The sequence below is a fragment of the Onychomys torridus genome, chromosome 8 (assembly GCF_903995425.1).
Source record: "Onychomys torridus chromosome 8, mOncTor1.1, whole genome shotgun sequence".
Classification (NCBI taxonomy): Eukaryota; Metazoa; Chordata; class Mammalia; order Rodentia; family Cricetidae; genus Onychomys; species Onychomys torridus.
In genome coordinates this window covers 89,940,638-89,966,358 of record NC_050450.1, presented here as the reverse complement: position 1 = coordinate 89,966,358, position 25,721 = coordinate 89,940,638, and the positions used below count along the sequence as shown (strand labels likewise).

Here is a 25,721-nt window from a genome sequence, read left to right as displayed (position 1 = left end):
GCACAGGTATAGATATCAGAGGACAATTTGTAGGCGTTGGTGAGCCCTGGCGATTGAAGTCAGGCATGGTGGGAGATGCCTTTCCTAGCTGAGCCATCTCACTGGCTCTATTTAATTACTATTCTTTTTGAGACAGTCTCAAATAGCTCAGGCTGGCTTCAAGCTCATTGTGTAGCTGAGGATGACCTTGAACTCTTAATTCTCCATTCTGCACCTCCTGAGTGCTTGGATTACAGGCGTGTGCCACCACACCCAACTCAAGAAGCCTAGTCCCTTGTGCAGAATGGATCATGGTGCTTTGTAAGCTGCAAAGTGTGGAGTTTTCCTCATTTTTTTTTCCTGGTCTCGTGGTGTTCTCAGCATTGGGAAGGTCCCCCCTGACCCACCTTCCTGTGGTGGTGGTGGTGATGGTAGGGTGGGGTGGTAGGGGTGGTGGTGGTGGTGGTGGTGGTGTTAGTGGGGTGGTGGTAGGATGGTGGTGAAGGAAACAGTGTCGGTTGAGGCTGCCTTGCTGGAGCCTGTCTGTTCTTGTCTCTCACTCAGGGTGCTACTATCCGAAGAGATGAGCACTCAGGGGCTGTCGTGGTGGCCAGGATCATGCGAGGGGGTGCAGCAGATCGGAGCGGTGAGTGGAGCCCGTGGAGTGATGAGATGCTAGCCTGCCTTCGGTGGCAGCTCTCTCTCTCCACCTCTAGGGTAACCTCTGTGGAGTTTGCTTCGCTTTGGGGATTGTGGATGGAATTCTCAAAGTCCCAAGGTCAATAGGAATTTAATTGAAGCCTAATAGGCTTGGAGTTCTCATGGGTGATCAGGGAACGGCTCAGGCGTGTGGTGTAGGCAGAGATTCTAACACTTAAGCTTGGCGATGGGCTTAGGTGGGGATTCCTAGCTGGGGTGGGGGGGTGATCCTGGCCACCTCCAGTAACCCCATCACCTTGTGAAACTGCTGTGCTCTGGAATGTGTTCATGACCCAGATTAGTTTGGGTGGAAAACAGGTTGACAGCCATCAGTGCATGGGAAACCTGGTAGGCAGGCTTCTCCGTGTAGAGGGTTGTTACCTTCCAGGTCTGCAAAACTGACTGGAGAATCCTAGGCCTTACTTCCAAACACAGGCCCCGAGCGTAACATATAGGCTCTGATTCAGAAATCTGCACACCTAATGGTGGCGGTGGCTGCTGCTGGCCCAGTGCCCACTCAGAGCAGCAAAGAGAGGCCAACTCATGTCAGGCCAATTGTCATTAAGGTAGTGGATATGTGCTGCGTGTGGTGGCACTTGGGCCTGTAGTCTCGGCTGTTTGGGAAGGGATGATTCCTTGCATACAAGAGATCAAGACCAGCCTGGGCTACCGAACAAAAGCCTGTCAAAGTAAATAAGAAATTAAAGAAGGCTAGGTTGAATGGACAGCCAAGTTGGCAGTAGGCTTGTTCAGAATGAATGAAGCCTTGGGTTCCATCTGCAGCACTGCATAAAGCCAGGCATGCTGGTGCACACTTGTAATCCCAGCACTCAGTAGGTGGAAATAGGAGAATCAGAAGTTCAAGGTCATTCTCTGCTACAGAGTGAGTTTGAGGTCAGCCTAGATCACCTGAGTCTCAAGATGGATGATGGATGGATGGATGGATGGATAGATGGATGGATGGATGGATGGATGGATACAGAGATAGATACATAGATACACAGATAGATAGATAGATACAAAGATAGATAGATGATAGATAGATAGATTGATTGATAGATTGATTAGATTAATAGATAGATCATAGGTAGGTAGATACAGGGGTACATAGATAGATAGGTAGGTAGGTAGGTAGATGCAGGGGTACATAGATAGATAGATAGATAGATAGATAGATAGATAGATAGATAGATAAGATTAATAGATAGATCATAGGTAGGTAGATACAGGGGTAGATATATAGATAGGGAGATAGATACATGGGGACATAGATACATGGGGAGATAGATAGTAGGTAGATAGATACATAGATGGTAGATACATGGGTAGATAGATACATAGGTAAATAGACAGATACATAGATAAATAGATATACAGATGATAGGTAGGTAGGTAGGTAGATACATAGATACATACATACTTAGAGAAGTACTGGTGCCTTTAAGTTTCTTCATTAAAGACTTAAGAAAGAAAGATGTTCTTGGAGTGTGTCTGCAGTCCAGGAGAGTAAAGAGTTAATGATACTTTAAGAAAGCAGAGATAGTGGCTGGAGAGATAGCTCAGTTGGTAAAGTACTTACCACCCAAGCATGAAGCCCTGAGTTTGAGCCTCAGGACCCATGTAAAAACCTTGAATGTGGCCTCCACACTTATAATACCAGTGCTAGGAAAGCATTGGATCCCAGGTCCCGGTGAAAGCCCCTGTTGATTCCAGGTCCCCGTGAAAGCCTCTTTCTCAAAGAACAAGGTGGGTGGTGCCTGAGGGGAGACAACATTGTCCTCTGGACTCTATATGCACGTGTACACAAATATCCACACATCTGTATACCTAGACATGTGGCAGAAGACATGCAGATAGCTTGCTTCCTTCCGTCTATCTGTCCGTCCTTCCTTCTTTCCTTTCTTTTTGATTTTTTTGAGATAGGGTTTCTCTGTGTGTAGCCCTGGCTTTCCTGGAACTCACTCTGTAGACCAGGCTGGCCTCAAACTCAGAGATCCTCTTGCCTATGCCTCCCAAGTGCTGGGATTAAAGGCGTGTGCCACCACTGCCTAAGTGGTGAAGCACTTGTGAGTGTGTGCTAGCCCTGCTACTTCTTAGCAGTGTGGCTTTGTCAGGACTATCGTGTGTTTCTGGCTCTCAGATGTAGCATGTACATGGGGACCTCCCCAGAGGACAGTTTGACTTTGATGCTGAGTATGTCAATCATCCCTATCTTTAGACCTGAATCTGTCCTGCAGTGGCTTCCCTGGTGTCCAAAGGCACGAAGCCCAGCGTCAGGGCCACCATTAGTGCTGAGCTAACTTCCATCCCTGCATCTCCTAGGTCTGGTCCACGTTGGTGATGAGCTCCGAGAGGTGAACGGGATTGCCGTCCTGCACAAGCGTCCAGATGAGATCAGCCAGATTCTGGTCTGTGTGGCATGCCTGGAGGGAGGGAGGTCTTCAGAGACCCAGCTTGGGGGCGTCCCAGAGCCAGGGCAGACCCTGCCTCTACTTCCCTGTGTGTGTGAGGATGGGGCAGACAAAATGGTTTGCAGCTCACCTGCCTCTCTCAGCTCTTCTCTTCAGCGTGGCCTTCCTCTTCACCCCAGCTCCTTTGTCTGAGAACCTTCCAAGTCTCAGGTTCATCCTAGTCCAGTTGACTTTCAGCCTCCTTTGTGCTAACATAGGGACAGAGAGGGTGTAGTTGTTTGTTTTACTCTTTTGGGGGGCCTGCCACCCAGCTCCCAGATAAATCACACAGAGTCTTATTCTTTCTTATAAATGCCTGGCCTTAGCTTGGCTTGTTACTAGTCAGCTTTTCTTAACTTATCCTATTTACTTTTTGCCTCTGGGCTTTTATCTTTCTCTATTTCTGTCTATCTTTTCTTTCCTTCTTATTTCCTGTCTGATGGTGTAGCTGGGAGGCTGACCCCTTCTTTTCTTGCTCCTTGATCCTCTCTTCCCAGATTTCTCCTATTTATTCTCTCTGCCTTCCTGCCCCACCTATCCTTTCTCCTGCCTTGCTATTGACCATTCAGCTCTTCATTAGACCAATCAGGTGTTTTAGACAGGCAAAGTCACACAACTTCACAGTTAAACAAATGCAACATGAAAGAATGCAACACATCTTAGCATCACTAAACAAATGTCCCACAGCATAAACAAATGTAATACATCTTAAAATAATATTCTACAACAAGAGGGTTTTTCAACTTGTGCCTGGTTATTATTAGCATGGAAGAAGGGTATGAGGTACTTTGTAACAGTGAGAAGATTCAGGGGATGGAAACAATGTTGTAGTGTGTTCTGGGGCAGATGAGGCAAAAGGAGATTGTGGAGAGCGCCTCCGCAGCTGTGACAGGTTCATTCTTGGGTATCCTCCACTGACTTTACTAACTTCTGATGGTTGTGGGCGTAGTGCAAACAAGATCAGCACTAAAGAGAAAAGGTTTTCCTTCAGCCCCCCCCCCCAGTGTTTGGTGGGGGGGATGATACAGATGTAGCTGGCCCTTTGGTGTTTATGTGTGAGCATCATCGGCTCCTGGTGTGGACACTAAGCTCCTCATGCTTGGAGTGAACTTCTGTGTCCCTGGGGGGGGGGGGGATCATCTTGTTCTTCTTCCTGGGTCTTGACACTGACACTGCAGGTCTCTGAAAGGAAGGGAACCTCATAGAAAGGTGGGAGTGGCCTAAGATCAGAGCTCAGGGATCAAAGGTGGAAGTACTAATCAGGCAGGACCTAGGATAATTTGACAGAAGTGGGTTATTAAAATAGCCCAAGAGAGGTTGGAGAGATGGCCTAGCACTTGCTGCTCTTCCAGAGGACCCAGGTTCAATTCTAGCACCCACATGGTGGCTGACAACCATCTAACTCCAGTGCCAGGGGATCTGATGCCCTCTTCTGGCCTCCATAGGCACCAGACATGCAATTGGTATATAGATATGCATGCAGACGAAACACTCATACATAAGAAATAAAATTTACATTAGCCCAAGGAATATCAAGAAGGGGAGGTGTTGGGACCTCTGAGGTCTAGAGCTTTGGGGAGCTGGAATTCAATGCATGCCTTGTCTTGAGTTCTAATGAACCCTCCAGTTTCTCTGTCCCATGAACAGGCACTGTATTTATTTCCTTAATTGTTCTAGCCCTGGCAGTCAATATCAACTGTTCTAGGCAAATACTTGATTCTTAATAGCAAATTCCACCAGGGCAGTGTGGTGGTATTGTGTTCCCCCAAATATTGTGCACGCTAATAAACTTATCTGGGGTCAGAGAATAGAAAGGCCACAATATTAAACATGAGGATAGGCAGTGGTAGCACAGGCCTTTAATCCTAGCATTCCAGAGGCAGAAATCCATCTGTTCAAGGATAAAGCCAAGCATAATGACTCATGCCTTTAATCCCAGAAAGTGAACCTTTAATCCCAGGGAGTGATGGTAGAAAGCAGAAAGGTATATAAAGGCGTGAAGATCAGGCACTAGAAGCATTTGGCTGGTTAAGCTTCAGGCTTTCAAGAAGCAGTTCAGCTGAGATTCATTTGGATAAGGACTCAGAGGCTTCCAGTCTGAGGAATCAGATTCAGCTGAGGAACTGGCAAGGTGCGGTAGCTGTGGCTTGTTCTGCTTCTCTGATCTTCCAGCGTTCACCCCAATACCTGGCTTCAGGTTTGTTTTAATTAATAAGACCTTTTAAGATTGATGCTACAGGGCAGGGGAGTGGAAGCTGTCAGCTTGCCTTTCATTCTAAACACCCACCTAGGAAGTGAGGCAGACTCGCTGAGCATCTAGAAAGCATGGGCCTCTGTTCCCTCTCCCTTCAGGCCCAGTCCCAGGGATCCATCACCCTCAAGATCATCCCTGCCACCCAGGAGGAAGACCGCTTCAAAGAGAGCAAGGTATGGGGAAGTGGGATTCCGGGGCTTGCTCTACTGGGCAGGGTGGGCGTTCTGAACCCAGCCAGGCTTTGGACACAGTCATCTGAACAGCTTGTGCATCTGGCCCTAGTAACCTCTCTCCAGCCGAGGACTTTAATAGTCCTAAGTGACTCACTGTACCCTGCTGTTTGGAAAGAGGATTTTGCGTGGTGTGCTAACAAAAGACAAGCTCACTGTAATGGAAGGAGAAAATCTGGGCCATGGAGAGAAGGTGCTTAGGAACTGGATTCTGGTCCAGTGAAGTAGCTGCCATTAGCTTGGTCGTTCGCTGGGCCTACCTGTGGTCCTGACCTCTCTGCTGGGCTCTCTGCCAGAGGGGGTTTTACTGTAGAAGAGGAGGCCGTTGAACAAATGGTTCACTGCTGTGCTCCAAGTGGTTCTGGAAGACTCTGTAGTGCAAGAGACATCTCAGAAGGCATCTCTGATTGGGTGCAGGGGTTGGAGGGAGGTAAAGATGGTTAGAATTTCAGTGAGAAGGGTCAGATCCAGGCATGCATCTATTAGACAAGGGCCTAGAGGCCCATGGCAGGGAGCACATTTGTGGGGAATCTGGGAGAAAGTGCAGTGTGGTAGGGCTTGAGGGTCAGGTGGGAGTGGCATGCTGGGGATGTGGGTTCAGCTGTGAAGGGCTCCACACAACTCTCGCCTAGTTTAGGTGATCCTATAAGCTGACCCTGGCTTAAGGGTTTGAAGGCAAACAGCTTATTGGGTGGGAAGTGATCAGGCTTCATGGGTAGGGTAGGTAAGGGAAAGGGCCAGCAGTCCTGCTGGAGAGCATGCTACCCAGAAGTCACCACCCACTGAGGGTGCCTGAAGCTTAATCCTGAAGGGCTTTTGGGATCAGAACATGCCTGTCGCTCTTCCCAGCCAAGAGCTGGAGAGATGTGTACATAACTCCTACCAGGCACTGGGGCTTTGTTCTTTGTAGTTCCTGACTGCTAGATTAGAGACAGCAAATTCAGCAGCCACAGGAAGTAAGTCCTCAGGCAAAGGGGTGCAGGTGCACCCTGAAGTCAGCCAGCATGCACTAAATGGTACAACCCTGGGGATGGGAGAGCAGCCCAGAGCCCAAGAGACAGCCCCATTGTGGTAAGAAGGCCTATTTATTGGGTGTGTGGGGCGAATGCATCACAGCATGTTCATAGAAATCAGATGAGAACTTGCAGGGGGCTCCTTCCAGTTTGCTCCTTTTACAATGTGGGTTTTGGGGACTGAACTCAGGTTGTCAGATTTGGCAGCAAGTGCCTTTACCCAATGAGCCATCTCACCTGCCTTGGTGAAAGGTTAAGGACGTTCCAACCACAAGGGTGTTTTAAGAAGCTGTCTGGGCAGCCCAAATTCTCTAATATGGAACCCCCACAGGGTCGAGACACACAGGCCGAGAACTGCTGCCCTGGAGGACGGGAGTGGGTGGAGGTCAGAGGCAGGGAGGCACAGAATGAGGCTGTTTAGAAGCCCAGATGGGAGATTATCGAGAATGGCAAAGGATATCGAAGAAGGTATCGATTTGATGTCATAATGAATTTGAAGTTCTTGGATATAAGGCAGAAAGGGGAACAAAATGAGTTTTCCTGGGGGTGGAAGGAAGCGGGCCAACCCGAGCCCTGCCACCCTGTGCTGAATGCATGAAAGAAGATGCAGAACAACCTCTGGCTCAGCAGAGATGCCAATGCCTTGATGATGAAGGACAGATGATTGGCAACAGTGTCTTCACTGACCTCTTGTTTTGCAGCCAGTGAAGGAACAACCTTCCCATGGCTGTTTTTTCCTAGGACCCTTGGATTTAATCCCAGAGCGTAAATGATATTGACCCCTGTGTGGGACCATAGCATCCTGTGTGGAGGATACAGGAAAAGAATGTGGTACCCTGTCCCTTAGTCCTTTCCTCCTAAATCTTTGTGACCCACTGCTTCCCCCAGACAGTCACTGGCTGCACTGCAGTGTCTGTATTTGGGTGAGGGTGTCTGTCCCTACCTCAGAAGGTTCTTACTGGTGTCCACTGTAACCTTCTGTTTTTGGCACATGAGGAATCTCACTCGGGTACGTCTGATGATGACCCTTGACCTCTTTCTTTTCCATGTGCCACTGTAGTAATGGGACTACGTAGTCTGGAACTAGAGTACTTGAATTCACAGCATTGTGAGACAAGAGAGCAGAGAGGTAGGAGGCAGTTCTGTGTCCTGTCCCACCTTCCCCAGAGAGAGGACTTGGCCAAGTCCATGGCAGACAAGGCACGGTGGGGCTGTTGAAACTGTGGGTGCCAGTTACAGACTTGGGAAGTGAGGATGAAGTCGATTGACCCTGTAGGTTTTGCTGATGTTTGGGCTCCTTCCTCCCAGGACCTCCAGGGTCCTCACTTGCACAGATGGTGCCTGACTTCTTCATCAGGAGCGTTGTAGTAAAAGTTACAATGGTTACAAGTTGTGCATGTGTTTGTTTTTCTCTGGGGTGGGTTGTTACTTAGTGTGGCTGAGGCTCTCAGGATGGCGGGTCAGGGAAACAATGGTTGAAAGAGAAAGCCAGACGTGGGATTATTTGTCTATACATTTTCTTTTTTATTTTAGTTAAGTAAGGCGCCCTCTCTCTCTCTCTCTCTCTCTCTCTCTCTCTCTCTCTCTCTCTCTCTCTCTCTCTCTCTCTCTCTCTCTCTCTCTGTGCCACAATGCACACATGGAGGCCAGATGCATTTTCTTTTTGCATTTTTATTTTAGTTAAGTAAGGCATGCTCTCTCTCTCTCTGTCTGTCTGTCTATCTGTCTGTCTGTCTCTCTCTCTCTCTCTCTCTCTCTCTCTCTCTCTGTGCCACAATGCACACATGGAGGCCAGAGGACAACTTTCTTGTAGGGGTTACTTTTCTCCAATGGAGGAAACTGGAGGATTGAACCCAGGTTGTCAAGCATGCATATGAAGTGCCTTTACCCATTGGTCCCCGTTTTCTGACTCTGTTTTGGTGTTGGTGTTGCTGGGATGGAAGCAGAGTCTCAGAGATGCTAGTCCAGCACGCTGTACCACTGAGCCGCTTTCCCAGCCCCTCGTTTCCCAATTACCTATGGGTTTCTTGACTCACATATCCTAAATGGGTGAAGAACACAAAGAAACAAATGCAGGGTGTTTCTAACTAGCTTTCTGCCCTTGAGGCCAGTTGTCTTTTCTAACTATGAATAACCACTGTCATTATGTGGCCTGTGTCCTTACATAAAAGAGTCCCCTTGGCTGGAGAGATGGCTCAGCGGTTAAGAGCACTGACTGTTCTTCCAGCGGTCCTGAGTTCAATTCCCAGCAACCACATGGTGGCTCACAACCATCCCCAATGAGATCTGGTGCCCTCTTCTGGCCTGCAAGCATGCATTAGGCAGAACACTGTATACATAATAAATAAATAAATCTTAAAAAAAAAAAAAAAAGAGTCCCCTCACAGCTGCCCTTGCCATGCAGGTGTTCATGCGTGCCCTCTTCCACTATGACCCTCGGGAGGACCGTGCCATCCCCTGCCAGGAGGCAGGCCTACCCTTCCAGCGGAGGCAGGTCTTGGAGGTGGTGAGCCAGGATGACCCCACCTGGTGGCAGGCCAAGAGAGTGGGAGACACAAACCTTCGAGCTGGCCTCATCCCCTCCAAGCAGTTCCAGGAGAGGTAGGTTTGGGATTCTGTCGTGGTGTGGCTGGTGGCCCAGGTCTAGGGGACCCCCAAGTCCCTGTCACTTCCGTTGTGTGGGAGCTCACTGTGGGAAATAGCAGTTGCTATTGTGTCTGTTGTGGCCCCATAGCTAGTGGAGATGGCCATTTGAGATTTAAATAAATATATGGACATTTTCTTTTCTCTTTCACTATTGGGAATCAAATCCAGGACCTGGCTCTATCCCTGAGCTCCAGATCTGGCTTTCTGTTTCACTTTTCTGTTTTGAGACAGGGCCTCGTTAAGTTGCTCTGGCTGGCCTTGAACTCATTCTTTAGCCCAGGATAGCCTTGACTTGCAATTCTTCTGCCTCAGCCTCCCTATGGGACCAGCTAGACATCTGAACTGAGTTAATGTATACAATTGCCCCTTAGTATATTTGGGGTTGCTTCTAGAACCTTCTGGATACCAAAATCAATAGGTGCTTAAGGGCCTTGCATAGAATGGTGTAGCATTTGCATATGACCCTCCACCTCCCCCACACTCTTGGTGCTGGTTCTTCTCTGGATGATTTTGGATGCCATATTGTAGTGGTTTGAATAAGAACAGCCCCATAGGCTCATGTGTTCGAATGCTTGGTCCCCAGTTGGTGGAACCCTCTGGGAAGGATTAGAAGATGAGGCCTAGTTGGAGGAGGTGTGTCACAGGGGTGGGCTGTGAGGTTTCCAAAGCCTATACCATTCCCACTTGGTTTTCTCTGCCTTGTGCTTGTGGATTGAGATGTGAGCCCTCAGCACTGTGCCAGCCCTATGCCTGCCTGCTGCCATGCTCCTCACCATGATGGTCATGGCCTCTAACTCTCTGGAACTGTGAGCCCCAAATCAGACTCTTTCTTCTATTTGTCGCCTTGGTCATAGCGTCTCATCACAGTGATAAAGTAAGACAGCTGTTCAGGGTGAGGGCCCTAGGACAGCTTGGCACGCTCTCAACATTCTCAAAACAATGAGAAGAGATAAGTTCACAGCCAGGAGAGCACAGGTGTGTTCTCCCCCACCCAATATTTTCAAGCTGCATTTGGTCGATTCTGCAGATGTGGAGCTCAAGGACACAGGACCAAAGATTCCTTATAATATGAACTAACTGAAAGTGGATTGATAAACGTTCAAAAGGCGATTAGGAAGAAAAAATTGCCCAGAGTCCTGCTGTGTCCAAAGAGCACAATCTGTTTCCCACCTGTGGTGTGTGTGTGTGTGTTGCACACAAAATTTCCTTTTTAAACTTGAGATTTTGACTTTAGCATTTCCCATGTTTACATATTCCTCATATATATAACCTTAATGGTTATGTAATGTTTCATTAGGAATGTATACTTGATCTTGAGCTGTATTGATTAGGATTGGTTTGGTTTGTGCTGTATGTCTTTTAAAAATGATTTCATGTGTATGTGTGTACCTGGATGTATGTTGTGCACACCACGTGCATACAGTGCCTGAGGATGTGGACATCAGAAGAAGGCACTTGATCTCTTATAGAACTGGAGTTACAGGTTGTTGTGATCTGCCATGTGGGTGATGGGAATCAAACCTGGGTCCTCTGCAAGAGCAGCCGGTGCTCTTAACCACTGAGCCATCTCTCCAGGCCCTTTGCCATTTTTATTAATTTATTATTGTTGTTAGTGTTTTGAGGCTGGGTCTTGCTGTATGGTACATGAACTCATGGCAGGACTGCCTCAGCCTCTTGAGTGACAGGTGCAAGCCTGTGCACCTGGCACTTGTGTTAGGCACTTACCTTAGCTGTGAACCCTTACTCTGCCCTAAAGGAGCTCACAGTGCAGAGGACAAAACAGGCCTTCTTCCAGCAAATGCTTTATGTCCAAGTGACTGGTGTCAGGGACGTTTTCTTTGTGATCTCATACCAGGAGCATGCTCTCTTGTCTGGGCATGCAGGAAAGTCTTCACAGAGGAAGAGTCATGCCTGAGTACTGTTTGACTTCCCTGTGGCTGCCCCCTAATGTGGGCTGCAGTTTTTCTCTGTTACAGGTTGCTGTAGTGATCGTGCACACAGAAGGGTTTGCAGGTCTCACTGTCTTAGAGGTGGGAGAGCTCCTACCTCTGTTTTATTATTTTTATTTATTTTTTGCATGTGTGTATGCGTGCACCCGTGCACTTGTGTGTGCATATGTGGAGGCTGGGGGTAGTGTCCAGTGTCTTCCTCAATTGCTCTCCACTTACATTTTTGAGACAGGGTCTTGAACCCATCGCACTGATTTGGCTAGTCTTGATGGCCGGTGAGCCTTAGGGATGCCCCGTCTCTGCCTCCCCAGAGCTGGCATTACAGGTGTGTATCACGGCACCCAGGAGTTATTTTGTCTCTTTAAATGGTAGGTGCTGAGATCAAACTCGGTTCCTCATGCTTGCGTGTCTGGCACTTTACCAACTTTCTTCCCAGACTCTTGCCTCTATTTGAAATGTGGAATCTAGGTGACGCAAGAGCCCTAAGATGATGGGGGCACCAAGGAGGCCTGGGTGAACTGCCTGTCTGACAACTGTGTTGGATACTGCTGGGGAAGGCCACGCCCTGCAATAGTGTATGTGGGGGATGTTTGATCAGTGTCACTTCGGACCCATAGCTCTTCCTGAGACTTCTGCCCATTTCCATTTTTCCTCAGATGGGGAGGCAGGATAGGGGTAGAGACAGGAAGCTCCCTGCCTCAGGAGTCAGCCACGGTAGCCTAACCAGCAATGGTGACTGGGGGCACCAGACGGCATTCTTTCGTGTGGCTGTCTTGGGAAGGACAAGGCTTTTGCAGGCCAGGAGACTCCCTGTTTTCCTCGTTATAAACTAGTCAGCTCTGTGAAAGTGCCCCCTCCTCCACCCAGGACTCACTGTGAAGCAGGAGTCCTTGGCGTGCCCAGGTGTGCCCAGCTGTGGGATTCAGACTTAGGTGTCCCCGAGTTTCTAAAAGGCTCTCTTCAGCTAGTTCTCTGGTCCAGCCGATGATGTCCACTTGTGTCTCTGCAGGCGGCTGAGCTATCGGAGAACAACTGGCACCCTGCCAAGCCCCCAGAGTGTCAAAAAGCCCCCCTGTGAGTAGACAGACGGAGGTGGGGTTCGGGAGGGGCTGAAGAAGCTGGTACTGCATTAGAGGGAGGGGCGTCAGAGGTCCTGTCAGAGCCTGCAGACCTCCAGAGGAAGGAGAAGGTGGGAAGAAGTATGGGGAGGGAGGGCAGCTACCCTAGAGAGGAACTTCTATATTGGAGTTCACGGGTACCACTGGGAGCGTGTTGACACCGTTCCAAGCTGGCATGCAAGCCTCTGTGGGTGTCTCTGTTTGGAAGAGAGTGCCAAGCTCTCTTTAGCTTCCCAAGGAACACTTTGATCTTGAACATTAAAATTTGCTGATGGAATGGGAATCAGTATCAATGCATGGCCTTATGCACCCTAGGACAGCTATGAATGTACCACAATTGTAAAATTGCTTAAACTATTATGATTGTTGGTGACCTTTTTTTTTTTTATAACTCAATCGTGTGGTTTTCAAGTGTGAACTTTTAGATAATATTGTCTCAGCACTGCTCCTCCAGTGGGTACAATGCATGTACCCTCCCCCAAACCCTGCCATGGATTGGACAACCCTGTGTGGTCCAGGACAGTGTGGCCCAGAGAAGCCAAGAGGTTGGACACCCTTGCTAAGTGTCCTTGCACCTCTGTGATAGCATTGGGAAATTCAAGCCAAAAATGCTCATTAGACTTGAATTTGAGATCAACATAAACTGCTTTCTAGTGCACCCTATAGGAGCATGGTAAGAAATTCTCTGTGGCTGAGACAGCTTTGGTTTGTTGGTCAGCATTTATTGGATATTCTCTGTGCACCTTGCCCTGAAAACAGACTTGCCGACTGCCGTGCATTTTTGAATTTTTTAAGAATTATTGTTTGGTGGTACCAGGGCTTCACACACACCAGGCAGGTGCTCTGCTGCTGAGCCTTTCCCCTCCTTTGCCTTCGGTCACAAAAGCCCTGTAAAGTGTGTGGGATAGCAACCTTACTCCCCAAGTGGAAACATGGAGGCTCATAAGGTTTCCTGTTGGGTTTTAGAGGTCTTTCGGGCAGGTCTCAGCTTAGATCCCTCACAGAGAAGGGCATTCCCTAAATCTACCCTCTGTTGCTGGTAGCTTCTAACTGAGCAAGAGGCCTGTTTAGGCACCTGCATTTTCCTAGCAGGTCTTAAACTCCAGAAAAGGGGGGAGCAGGTCCTTTCCCCACTGTGGGACCTCAGAAGGAGTCATTCCATCAGCCATTGCCAACGGTCACGTTTCTAGGCAGGTGAGGAGGCTGCTGAGGAGATCAGCCAGAAGGCCACTTCTACTGGCCATGCACTAGCTTTCTCTGGCTGCTAATGAGCCACACACAAGAAGACTAATTAGCAGGGCTGGGGCTTAATAACGTACCACCGCTCAGATCCTAGGCTTGGTGGAGCAAGGAAACGGGACAGATGGAGATCTCCTCAGGCTGCCGAGGCTGTAGCTGCCTCTCAGCCGCAGGGCTTCTTGGTTCCCTGCACTAACGCTGTCCCATCTGTCTTTTATGCAAACTGCAGACGATCAGCCTTGTGACAAAGGTAGGTCTGGAGTTTGTCCCCCCGTGCACACGAGGGAGGCCCTTTTCTGTGGAGCCTCTGGGGCTGAAGGGGCTGGTTTTCCTCCCTGCACCTGGGTGCCTGTGCTCAGTTGTGTGGGGTGGGAATGGGCTTCAAAGCCTTAGGACCCCTCCCCATGTGTCTGGTGTTAAAGGATGATGCTGTGACCCCAGTGCTAGGTAAGAGTCAGGAAACAGGAAGGGCATGGGGGGTGAAGTCTTCCATCTTATTATTTCTGTGTCCCATCTGGAACTCACAAAGACTGGGAGGGAGCTTCCAGGCTGGAAAGGTTATTGGGGCCTATTATGCATGGAAAACAGAGCGACACAGAAGAGCTGGTCCCAGGGCCACCTTCTCTAGAAGCTTCCCCAGATCACCATCCCGGAGGTCTCTGCCTAGCTACCTAGGGGCTGGGTCCCTGTGGGCTTGAGGATGCGTTCAGCGTGACTCGCCTCTCTCTCTGCTTGGTTTCCAGAGACCTGTGACTGTGAAGGGTACCTCAAAGGGCACTATGTGGGTGAGTAGCAGGCATCCCTCCAGGCTCATGCACAGGCCTAGGCTTCGAAACCTGGGATCCAAGCCCCGGAACCCTGTCAAGGGCTGCTGAGGCTGGGGGGCCTGCATCTCATTGCCAACAGTCAGCAGCCCGCAGAAGGCGGTGCCCACTCAGGCCCAGGTCCTGCCCCCTGCAGGGCTGGAGAGAGACACCGAGCCCTGTGTTCATACTAATACTGTCTTTATCGTTACAATCAGAGTTTATTCAGTGTGAACTGCACCTCCATACACAGTGATGGGATTTTTGTTTCCCAGTGGTTCCCCTTCAAAGGTCACAGAAGACAGGCAGATGTCTCCAAGTGTTTATTGAGATGTGATTTCAAACTCACAGAGAACTCCTGGGCACTCCACACCAGACCTGAGGATTTTTTAAACTCTCCAGTGTCTTTCTCATTTCCTTTTCTGCTGCCTGTCACATGAGAGTTAATGTACACATCCTGTCCCTTTACCCCTAAGCACCTCAGTCTGTGTTTCCAAAGGACAAGGACATCCTGTGACAAGACTTCAGGATAGCGATCAAACCTTGGACCTTTCCTCTTCATACAATTCTATTGTCTTATGTGCAATTATTAAAATGTCACCCGCTGTCCTAATAATGTCCTTCATTTCCCCCGGTCTGGGATCCAATCTAGAACCATCCGACTTCCCATTTTACAGATAAGGAAATTGAGGCTCAGAGAGATGAGACTTAGTAACTAAGGTCAAGGAAAACAGTGACCTCCAGCCCCAGTCTCTGGGTGTGGGGCCCACCCTTTCTTCATATCAGCATGCTTCCTGTGCTGACCCTCCAGGGCAGGAGGCTGGGCAGCCAGGCACCCAGCCCTACCTCCATGCCTGGCTCCTGGAGAAGGCCTTTACTGTGGCAATCCCAGAACCAATGTCCCCTTGTCCTTTTGCCCCTCCCCCAGCTGGTCTTCGGAGAAGCTTCCGGCTAGGCTGCAGGGAGAGGCTGGGTGGCTCACAGGAGGCAAAGGTGCCCACAGGAGCAGAGTCTCAGGAGCTGCTGACCTACGAGGAGGTGGCCAGGTACCAACAGCAGCCTGGGGAGCGGCCCCGCCTGGTGGTTCTGATTGGTAGGTAACATCCTGGAGTTCCTAGTTAGGCTGGCTTCCTCGGGAGTGATGGGGAAGGAGTTCCGTTCCTTAGGAACTGAGTCAACCTCCCCTTTGTTCCAGGGTCTCTGGGAGCCAAACTCCATGAGCTGAAGCAAAGGGTGGTGGCCGAGGATCCCCAGCACTTTGGTGTTGCTGTTCCACGTAAGAGGGCTTGAGTGTGTGTGTGTGTGTGTGTGTGTGTGTGTGTGTGTGTGCGCGCGCGCGTGCCCACAAGTGTTTTCCAGGGACTGGATTCTTCTCGCTCATCTTGACCTTTTTGATGCTTTGGGTGTGAGAGTCCGTTGAGACCCTCCTAGACAGCTGGAGCACCACCTGCCTAGTGTCTGGCTAGGAGGGAAGTGAGTCCAGAGCACACTGGTCATGAAACCGCAGAGCTGGTGAGGTGGGAGATACTGCCAAGTACTCTGCTGAGTGGGGAGGTATTGCTGTAGCTAGATGCTAGCTTGGCTAGGTGGCTGGGCACACTCCTGGGTATTGTCAGTGGTTCTAATCCCCAAGGCAGTGGCTGCTAAGACTCAGTAGGTGTGGGTCCTAGTTCTAGAGGAGGAGAGGAGAATGAGAGCCCTTACATGTGGAAACTTGGCTGCCCTCTGCCGGTACTCCAGAGGAGAGGTACTATAATACCACACTGAGGAGGAAAACCTCAAGGCTCAGAGAGGTTAAGTAACTGCCCAGCATCATACATGGGGAAGGGGGTGGAGCTAGGCTTGGAGCCCAGGCAGATGATCCTAGGTCATTCCTAAGTGGATGGCATTACCATGCTCCCCATGTCCTGTCTGTCCCTATGTGCCTTTCCTCATTCTCTGTCTGTCTGGCCCTGAAGGGATGCAGTGTGGCTGTCTGGTGGCCATGGAGAGGAAATGTGGGGCAGGAATGATCTTTTCTGGAATTTTCTGGGGAAGGGCAGCTACAGAGACTTTCTTGGACAACATTGCTCTTCCTGGTCACCAGGCCAACAGCCCAGCCCATGGCTGTCAAGATCATCTTCTAGAGCATTGTTGGAAGTGAAGACACTTAGGGGAGGTGGTGGAGCTATGGAGGCCATGCTGGAAGCGCAGTTCTGAGGGCTTTTGGAAGTCCCAGCTTTAAGGTCTTAGGTGGATGAAGCAGGATGTCAGAAGTTTTACACACACACACACACACACACACACACACACACACTCACTCACTCACTCACTACTGCACTTGAGATGCCTGTACTAAGAATTCAGGCCTGTCTGTTTCCAGGCACCCACAGCAAGGAGAAGTCAGGGAAGGCTTCCAAGAGGTGGTGACCTTTAGGTTGAATGTTGAGGTGTAAATAGAAGTCTCCTGGGCAGAAAAGAAAGGAAGCGTTGGCTATACAAAGGGAGTAATATGTGCAAAGGGTTGATGGTGTGGCCCAGGGTAGCTGTGCTAAGGACTGGGTACATTAGTGTGGACAGTGAGGCAGGAGATGAAGCTGCATTGGAGGTTGGGCAGATCATGGCAGTCTTGTGGGCTCCTGAAATGTTTAACAACAGATCATCAGATAAAAGTCTGAAGACAATGGTATGGGAAAGGGACCTTTGCAATTCCTTAGGGGATTGGCCTGATGCCACATGGAAGCAGGGCATCCTAGGGATGACCCCAAGGCTGGATAATTCTGTCTTCCAAGTTTTTATATCTTTTAGGAAAAGCTATGTATTGCCCTTCATATATCCTCTCATTCTGCGAAGACCTGATTGGCCCAGATGTGTGTGTGTGTGTGTGTGTGTGTGTGTGTGTGTGTGTGTGTGTGTGAGTGTTTCATCATGGACATCAGTAGGGATGCTGCATTTTAGAAGTATGTCCAAGAGCTGATGCCACCGAAACCCATCCAGGTGGTATGGGACTGCCTGTCTGCATGGCTCCTTTTCTCTTAAAATGAGAATTAACTGCATAAGGAACAGACAGCCCAGGCCTGGGGTGGTGGCTCAGCTGGGAGAATGCTTGCCCGGAAAACACAAGCCCCTGAGTTTGGTTCCCAGAGTTCACATAAAAAAGAGAGTGCAGTAACCTTTACTGATAATTCCTCTGCTGGGAAGGTGGAGATGGCTGCACCCCCACCCCCCACCCCCGGTACCCACTGGCCAGCTGAAGTGATGAGTTCCAGAGACTCTGTCTCCAAAAATCACCCCCCCCAGGAGAATGACATCTAAGGTTGACCTCTGTCCTCCACACATGCCCCTGTATTCTCACGTGCACATGCATACACACACACACACACACCTTAAAGAAGGTCAAATGTATTTGTGCCCTTTGGCTCTCAGATGAGAAAATCTAAACCAAAAAGTTCCAACTAGATGCTTTCAGAGGGTATTTAAAAGCCCCAGCATCAAGAACAGTACCCAGCAGGGCAGCAGAAGCCTGGGCTTGGCACAGAACCAAGAGATTGTCCCTGGCTCTGACTGGCTAGGTTTTTGGGCATGGTGCTAACTGTCTCTGGACCTTGAGTTCCCTAGCTACCAAATAATATTCTCTGGAGTCTACAGATGAGGCTGTAGAGAGCTTGCAGAATGCCTGAAGCCCTGGGTCCAGCCCCCAACACCACATCATCTATGTGTGATGGTGCCCATTTGTGACCTCAGCACTCGGGAGGTGGAGGCAGGAGGATCAGAAGTTCATGAGTTTGAGGCCAGCCTGGGAGACAGACAGGGTCTTTAAACAGAGGGGAGCTTCTTTTGCCTGTATTGAAGACTTGGACCATTTGAGGACCCTTGATGAATGCAAGTGACCGATTCGAGCAGAGGTCCGGGATGAGCTCTCGGGCAGGGGCACAGGCTTGCTGCTCTTTTGGGCCAGCAATCCTTCTTTCTTTAAAAGACACCACCAGGCCCCGGAAGAGCCATGAGAAAGAAGGGGTGGAGTATCACTTCGTCTCCAAGCAAGCGTTCGAGGCTGACTTACATCACAACAGGTGCGTTGCTTCATGAGCCTGTGGGCCCTCTGGTAACCAACCACGTGTCTCTGTGATCATCCGTGTGTGTGTGTGTGTGTGTGTGTGTGTGTGTGTGTGTGTGTGTGTGAAGTTGAGGTTGCACAGAAACTGAAATCTCTCCCCTTTGTTGGTGTTTTAGGTTCCTGGAACATGGTGAATATAAGGAGAATCTCTATGGGACCAGCCTGGAGGCCATTCAGGCTGTTATGGCCAAAAACAAAGTGTGCTTGGTGGATGTAGAACCGGAAGTGAGTTCCTGGGCCATCTGGGCATGCAAGTCTATGGAACTTATAACCCAGGGTGGTTATCCGTTCTATGGAACACGTGAGATCAGTCTAAGGAAGTTTTAGCTCAGAACAGTGATGTTAGACATGCTTGTTCTTCTCCTTGAGAACTAGATGAAAGCTTGATAGCCCCAAACAGGCCCTGCTGTTCTCAAGTACAGGATTAATTGCAGGGAGCCCAGGGACCCTGTGAGTAGCCCAGATATCCAGGACAGTAACCCCTACATGGAGCAAATCATATAACATACTACATGGTAGCACATGCCAGTAGTACCAGAACTGGGGAAGCTGAAGCAAGATGATGGTGAGTTTGAGGTCAGCATGGGCTACACAGTAAGTACCTGTCTAAAAAAGGATAGGGGTAGGTTATAGAGATGGCTTAGCAGCTCAGAGTGCTCGATGATCTTCCAGAGGACCTGAGTTCAGTTCCTAGTACCCATGTCAAGTGGTTCACCACCTGCAACTCCAGTTCCAGGGAGATCTGACGCCCTCTCTGGACTCTGCTGGCATTGCACTCACATGTGCACATACCCACACACAGGCACACATATATATGCAGTGGTTTTAAAAAGTCCTTGGCTCTATTTGACCAATTGTTACAGGACAGAAAATTATTAGTGTGTGTTCACAGGCCACACTGTTGTTCTCCTTCCTTGCCAGTCTCCTGCCTCTACTGGAACAATTATATGTAGTGAAGGATAGACCCCAGGGGAAGTGTTAGGAAACAGCCTGACCTGGACAGAGCTTCAAAGCCTGTTCCAGTTCCCCACAGCTGGAGATCTGCAGGCTCCACAGGCATCTAGCCATCTTGACCTTGTCTTTCAGAAAAACTCCCTCAATTTGAACTCAGCATAAGGATTTTTTTTTCCTACTTACAGGAACAGTGCTTTTATGTTATAGTATAAATTGTGAGCTTTATTTTACCTGAGTCGGCTTGAAACACATTTCTAAAAGCACATTTTGCCTGGAAGGGAACACCTTGCTTATTTGTGCTCACTGTGAGTTGGTAATTGAACATCAACATCTGGAGACTGGAGAGATGGCTCAGCAGCTAAGAGCACATACTGTTTTTGCAGAAGGCTGGAGCCCAGTTCCCAGTTTTCATGCTGGGTGGCTCATAGCTGCCTATAATTGCAGCTCCAGGGGGTCCGTGATAGGCCTCCTCAGGTATCTGCTCTCATATGCACGTGTAAGTGTATGTATTTTAACAAAGGACGTGGGTTCACTTCTTAGCACTACATGGTAGCTCACAAACTGTAACTCCAAATTCTAGGGTATCCAACCCCATCTTTGGGCCTCCAAGGGCACCAGGCACACACAGGCAAAACATTCATCCACATAAAAATAAAATAAATCATTTAAAGACTATCAAAATACAAATGTTGAAGATTTGTTTGAAATCCTTATTTTATTTTTATGTGGATGAGTGTTTTGCCTGCCTATATGTCTGGGCACTACTTGTATATAGTGCCTGAGGAGGCCAGAAGAAGGCATTGGGTCCCTTGGAACTGGAGTTAAACAGTTGTGAGCCACCATGTAGGTGCTGGGAAATTGAAATTGGGTCCTCTGGAAGAGCAGGCCAGTCATTGCTTTTGAGTGCTGAGTTATCTCTCCAGCTCCTATAAGATTTTCATTAATTTTTTTTTCAAGACAGGGTTTCTCTGTCCTGGCTTTATAGACTAAGCTGGTCCAGAACTCAGAGTTCCTCCTGTCTTTGCCTCCCGAGTGCTAGGATTAAAGGTGTGCACCACCACGCCCAGGCTCTCAAATATTTTTTAAAACAAGATATCTCAGTGTATGCAGATAGTGCATAGAAATTCAACACCAGTGTTTACAGATAGAGGCCTTTACCCCCTGCAGAAGGCACACTGTGTCAGCAGTGTGATATGGGAAAGCAAAAACCTGTGCGTGTTCCAAGTGACCCCATAGGTCATCCCTTCATTTACCTTGCAAACCTTTGCTTCTTTGAATATCAGAAGGAGGTCTGTGGAATGGCCCAGTCACACACAGTGTAGGCAGATTGATGGTGGATGACTAAAATGTATGCACGCTGAGCCTCGTGCCCTTGGCTCAGCTATGGGCAGATACAAAAGAGCCCAAGGAAGTTAATTGACTCGGAGAGTCTCAGCTAAGAGAGACTCTGAGCTGAAGTCTGGACTTATCCACTCTCCTTGAGCAACCTGTCTGGCCCAGAGGAGTTCAGTGTCAAAGTGAAGGATGAGAGAATGTGGCTAGTCAGCCTGGTAGAGTCCACCATCTCAGGACTGACCACCAGGGCCATTGCCATTGAGGACAGAAGCCCGGGAGGACTGAGCTTTCGGAATGGATGTGTTGCAAAAGGTGTATAATTTTCTGGGGCTTTTTTAGGCACTAAGACACCTGAGGACCCCCGAGTTTAAACCCTATATTATATTTGTGAAGCCTGCAATTCAGGAGAAAAGGAAGACGCCGCCCGTGTCCCCAGACTCTGAGGACACAGCAGCTCTGCTCGTAAGTTTCAGGTTGATCTTGACCGTTTCTCCTTTGAAGGGGTACACCTAACTGACTATGGGTACTCTAAGGAAGAGGGACAGAGGGCATACCTTCTGCATAAGGCTGTCTTTCCCTTTTATAAGGCTAAGAAAAGATGGTCACATGGCCAGAAGGTTCAAGGTGGGTGGGGACCAGGCCTTCTAATCCAGGCAGGGTGTCTTTGCCTGGACTCACCACCCTCTATAACCTGTCAACATCCTCCCCTAAAAGAGAGCTGATAGCTGTCAGGGGCCCTATGTGAGTGCAACGGACCACACTCGGCTGTTGAGTTTCTGAGTCAAACCCAAGTGTTGCGAGTGTGTATGAGCAGGTCATATGTGCAGGGTGTGTGTGTGTGTGTGCACGTGCATGTATACAAGTGTAAGTATGGAGGTCAGAGGTCAGCTTTAGGTGTCTTCCCTCAGGAGTTGCCACCTTGGTTTTTATTTGTTTTGTTCTACTAGTGTATGTGTGTATGTGTGCGTGCTCACACACGCACAATCTTGCTTGTAACAGTGGACAAAACGGGACTGAAGGTCCAGGGGCTGTGTGGAGACACTTCAGAGGGCTGCTGAGGGTGCAAGTAGCCCTGGAAGAGATTGTAAAGCACCTCCCCGAGGAACCTAGGTGTCCCCTCTTGACAGATACAAGAAGAAATGAGCTCAGTATATTCTTAGGTTTCCAGCATTTAAATTAAAAAAAAAAAAGAGTCTGGGCCTTCGTCACTCATCCCGGAAATTACTGATGCCCACAGAAAAGTGGCAGAAAGAATTTTGGAAGTAGGTCTCCATGGAGGAGGCCAGGATTCCACCTTCCCTGAAAACAGGTCCCTAGAAGCAGAGGAAGCAACAGAGGAGTGCAGAGGGACAGAAAGGGACATAGGTGAAGCCAGCAACAGATTTGATGTTGTATTTTTCCACAGAGCAAGCTCGTTGTCCATGCTACACGATTGAAATTCCAAACCCTAGGAACTCTGCATGAAGAACCACCAGGCTGGATAAGGCAGGGTTTTGTGTAGATCTAGTGCTAGGCTTGGGAAGGAAGCGAGGTGCCCAGGAAATGGGGAGTTGAGCAGAGTTGTCCCAAGGCTCTGAAGTCATTCTTCCTTCTCTGGCCTGCTAACCCAGCCCTGGCGTAAACCAGAGAATCAAGGGCTCCTTATGAATGAAAAAGTCAACACAGAGGATGCTTATAAGTGGATATGGGGGGCCAGAGGGTGAGGTCAGCTATCTTCCTCTCTCCCTTCTCCCTCCCATGTTTGAGGCATTTACCTCTCTGCCTGACCCTGCTCTGCCCAGTGTTGGGGTTGTAGATGCGCACACCCACCCACGAGTGCGTGGGATCTGAACTTGAGTCCTCATCCTTGCGTGGCAGACACACTACCTAATGAGCCATCTTTTCAGCCCCCCTTTTTTGCATGTGTGATGTTTAGGATTGATCCCCAGGCCTCACATACATTAGGCAAGTGGTCTGTTATTCAGTCAACAGACCTCTGGTTTTTTTTGGTACAGGGTCTTGCTTTGTAGCCCAGGCTAGATTGGAACTCATGATCCTCTTGCCTTAGCCTCCTAAGTGCTGGGATTACTGGTGTGCACTGCCACGGCCAGCTTCACACCTCTTTGGAAACATTTTTGGGTGAGGAATATGATGCTGATGTTTATACACAGATATAACAAGGTACCCCGAAACAGTGGTTCTCAGTTTGGAGGTCCTCAGGATATTTTGTAAGTGAATGATTGTGTCTGCTGCCCATTGATTTCCTTCTGTGTGATAGGCTTCTACTACATGCTACTCTCATGCTCACAGTTAAGGTTCTCTAGAGGACACAGGCATCCATTTGGCACATTAAATAAATGCAGGTTCTGACAGGGGAGTGTTCCCCCAGACCCCATACTGTCTCTTTCCTTGCAGGATGAACAGCAGCAAGAGATGGCTGCCTCTGCCACCTTCATCGATCAGCACTATGGGCACCTGATAGACACTGTGCTCGTGAGGAAGGACCTTCAGGGCATCTGCAGCCAGCTCAGAGCTGTCATAGAGAAGCTGAGCAAGGACACTTACTGGGTACCCATCGGTTGGGTGAGGTAACTTCATCCCATAGCATCCAATCTGGAGGGACCTCGAAGACTACATTGTCCAGCCTCCCTCATGGATTGTCAAGGAATGTCAAGTACAGAGAGGGGTAGGATTTCCCACCAACTCTCGTCACTGAGTATTGGTGGGAAGCCTTGTTTGGTGTTGGATTTTTGTCTGTCCTTTTGCCCTGCGCCCCTTCATGGGTTGAGTTGAAAGGGGGCAGTTCACAGAATAACATGTCATTCATTAAAGTCTCGCAGGCAAGTTGGCCTTGATTCTTTGTACCAAAGCTATGAAGCCACTGTCTTTGGGGGTGGTGGTGGTGAATTTAGATAGTGATTTACAGTGACGTTTCAGCTTTATAAATATGACACTTCACTGGTCCAGCTCTGTTGGAAATTGTTCTCCTCGAGGGGATCATCTGTGCAAATGAAGACCTGTCTTGCAGCACTGAAATATTACTTTAAAAAAATGATTTTTTTATAGTGCTTGCCAGGTGGTAGGGAAATTGATTCCCTGACTTCTCACATAGTGCACATACATGATGTTTTTCCTGCAAGACAGAGGCTCACTTAACAGTCCACATGGCTCACTAGACTATTCTACAATGCAGCAGTGCCTTCAGGGACTCTTGAGGAATGTCAGGCTGCCTGTCCCCTTTCTGAATACCCCCATGCTCCTGAAAGTGAGTCCTTGCTGTGTTTGTCCTATAACATCAGCTGTCCGTCATTATGCCTTGGTACTAGGCTGACTCTATTTTCAGATTTGGGCTCCTGTTGTGCTAGATTGTGGGGAACCAGATGACCCCACTATCTGTCAAAGTTGTGAGTAAGCCACAATAAATCAGTCCTGTCAAAAGTATATAGACTCAGAGTGTGAGTCTGTCATGGTGTCTCTAAGCAGCAGTGATTTCTCAAGGGACTGTGACAGGTCATAGCAGCTCAGAGAATTTTACTTCTGATGAGTCACCAGTTACGTAAGTTCTGTGTTGGCTGTGACTCTGGGGAGTCCTGTGCACTATCTTCATAAATACACAAAGCTGATGACATGGCAATGTTACCATTCATTCCCATTTTACAATTGAGGGGGAAAAAAAGAGACTTAAGAGATTTGAAAGTGTCCAGGTTTATACAGCTGAAAAAACGTACCAGGCTGAGGAAGTGTGTCCATACATAAAAGTGCTTACCATGCATGCCTAAGGACTTGAGTTCAAATCCCCAGAACCCACATAAAAGCCTCATTTGTAGTGTGTATTCATAACTGCAGTACTTTGGTCAGGAGGTAGGGAGTGGAAACAGGAGGCTCTGGAAACTTCATCTGGCTAGTCAGCACTTACACACCTATGCGCACACGCGCACACACACACACAAATTGTGCACTCAAACACATACCTGCATGTGCATAATGGTACAGCTATATATTTTTGAGCCTCAAAATTCCTCACACGAGATACGATCCTTAACCACTATACTACACTGCCTCCTGCTTTTATGGGTCTATAATGGGGCCTCCCTAATGAAATGACTGACTTATGAGGAGTATATTCATAGCTGAAATAGTGTGCAGTGTGCTTATAACTTCTAGGACTAAAAGGATGAGTTTTTATATGTGCAAGATACCTTATCCCTACAATAGGCTGGGCCAACAGTGAAGTACCAGGCAGGCCGTTTGCCGCCCATCTACAAAATTCCAGCTAACTTTCTTACACAAGAACTCTTGCAACTCTTTGGCTTACCACCAGGTAACCCACTGATCTCTTTTGTAGGATTTTCCAGCAAAAGAGCGGGTCCTTCTTACTGGATTTTTAGCAAGTGAAATAATGACTTAACTGTTTCACAGGAATTTAGGCCAGTGGGCAGGGGTGAGGTGGAACTGCCTCCTGGAGGATGGAGAACTGGGATCTTGAGTCCTCTTTAGGGAGAGCTTGTTCCTGGCCATATCACATCTGCAGCATGGTGGAGACCTTACCTGGTTACAGTTCAATGTAGGTGACTTGCCCTCCAGTGTTGAACACTGGGTGACTTTTAAAAAAAATGCATGTCGTACTAAAAAGTCACTTTCTGCTTACTCCGTATCCTCAGCCAGTCCTCAGCTGAGGCGGTAGTAACTCAGCGTGGATTGTGAGCTTACTCCGTAGCCAGTCCTCAGCTGAGGCGGTAGGAACTCAGCGTGGATTGTGAGGTGAGGTGTGAAAATGGGCTTGGTTTATTTGCAATTAGAGCATCCTTCCCTCTCCCGGGACAAGTTACGTCCACAGCTGTTCGTCTGCTGTGAGATCCATGGGAGCTGAGAGGGCAGGGTCCCGAGGACAGGTGTCATCTGGAAGGCATGTTTTTGCTGTTTATACAAAGCAGAGAATGTTGTTTAAAACAAAATAAATGTACTAGTTTGCAAATA

The 25,721-nt window shown here is 48.7% G+C and overlaps 1 protein-coding gene across 3 annotated transcripts in view; it reads left to right on the top strand.

Annotated features, from left to right (window-relative positions):
- Mpp3 (membrane palmitoylated protein 3) overlaps window positions 1-25,721 on the top strand; it is a 31,087-nt gene extending 5,366 nt beyond the window's left edge. For all 3 annotated transcript variants that reach the window (XM_036195503.1, XM_036195500.1, XM_036195501.1), the window contains exons 7-19: window positions 544-625; window positions 3,001-3,086; window positions 5,481-5,555; window positions 9,030-9,226; window positions 12,230-12,294; window positions 13,807-13,827; window positions 14,321-14,362; window positions 15,309-15,473; window positions 15,576-15,656; window positions 18,339-18,432; window positions 18,593-18,701; window positions 21,105-21,227; window positions 23,160-25,721. In XM_036195503.1, the coding sequence (XP_036051396.1) occupies window positions 544-625; window positions 3,001-3,086; window positions 5,481-5,555; window positions 9,030-9,226; window positions 12,230-12,294; window positions 13,807-13,827; window positions 14,321-14,362; window positions 15,309-15,473; window positions 15,576-15,656; window positions 18,339-18,432; window positions 18,593-18,701; window positions 21,105-21,227; window positions 23,160-23,336 (1,317 nt within the window). In that variant the 3' untranslated portion in view covers window positions 23,337-25,721. The remainder of the gene's footprint in view (window positions 1-543; window positions 626-3,000; window positions 3,087-5,480; window positions 5,556-9,029; window positions 9,227-12,229; window positions 12,295-13,806; window positions 13,828-14,320; window positions 14,363-15,308; window positions 15,474-15,575; window positions 15,657-18,338; window positions 18,433-18,592; window positions 18,702-21,104; window positions 21,228-23,159) is intronic.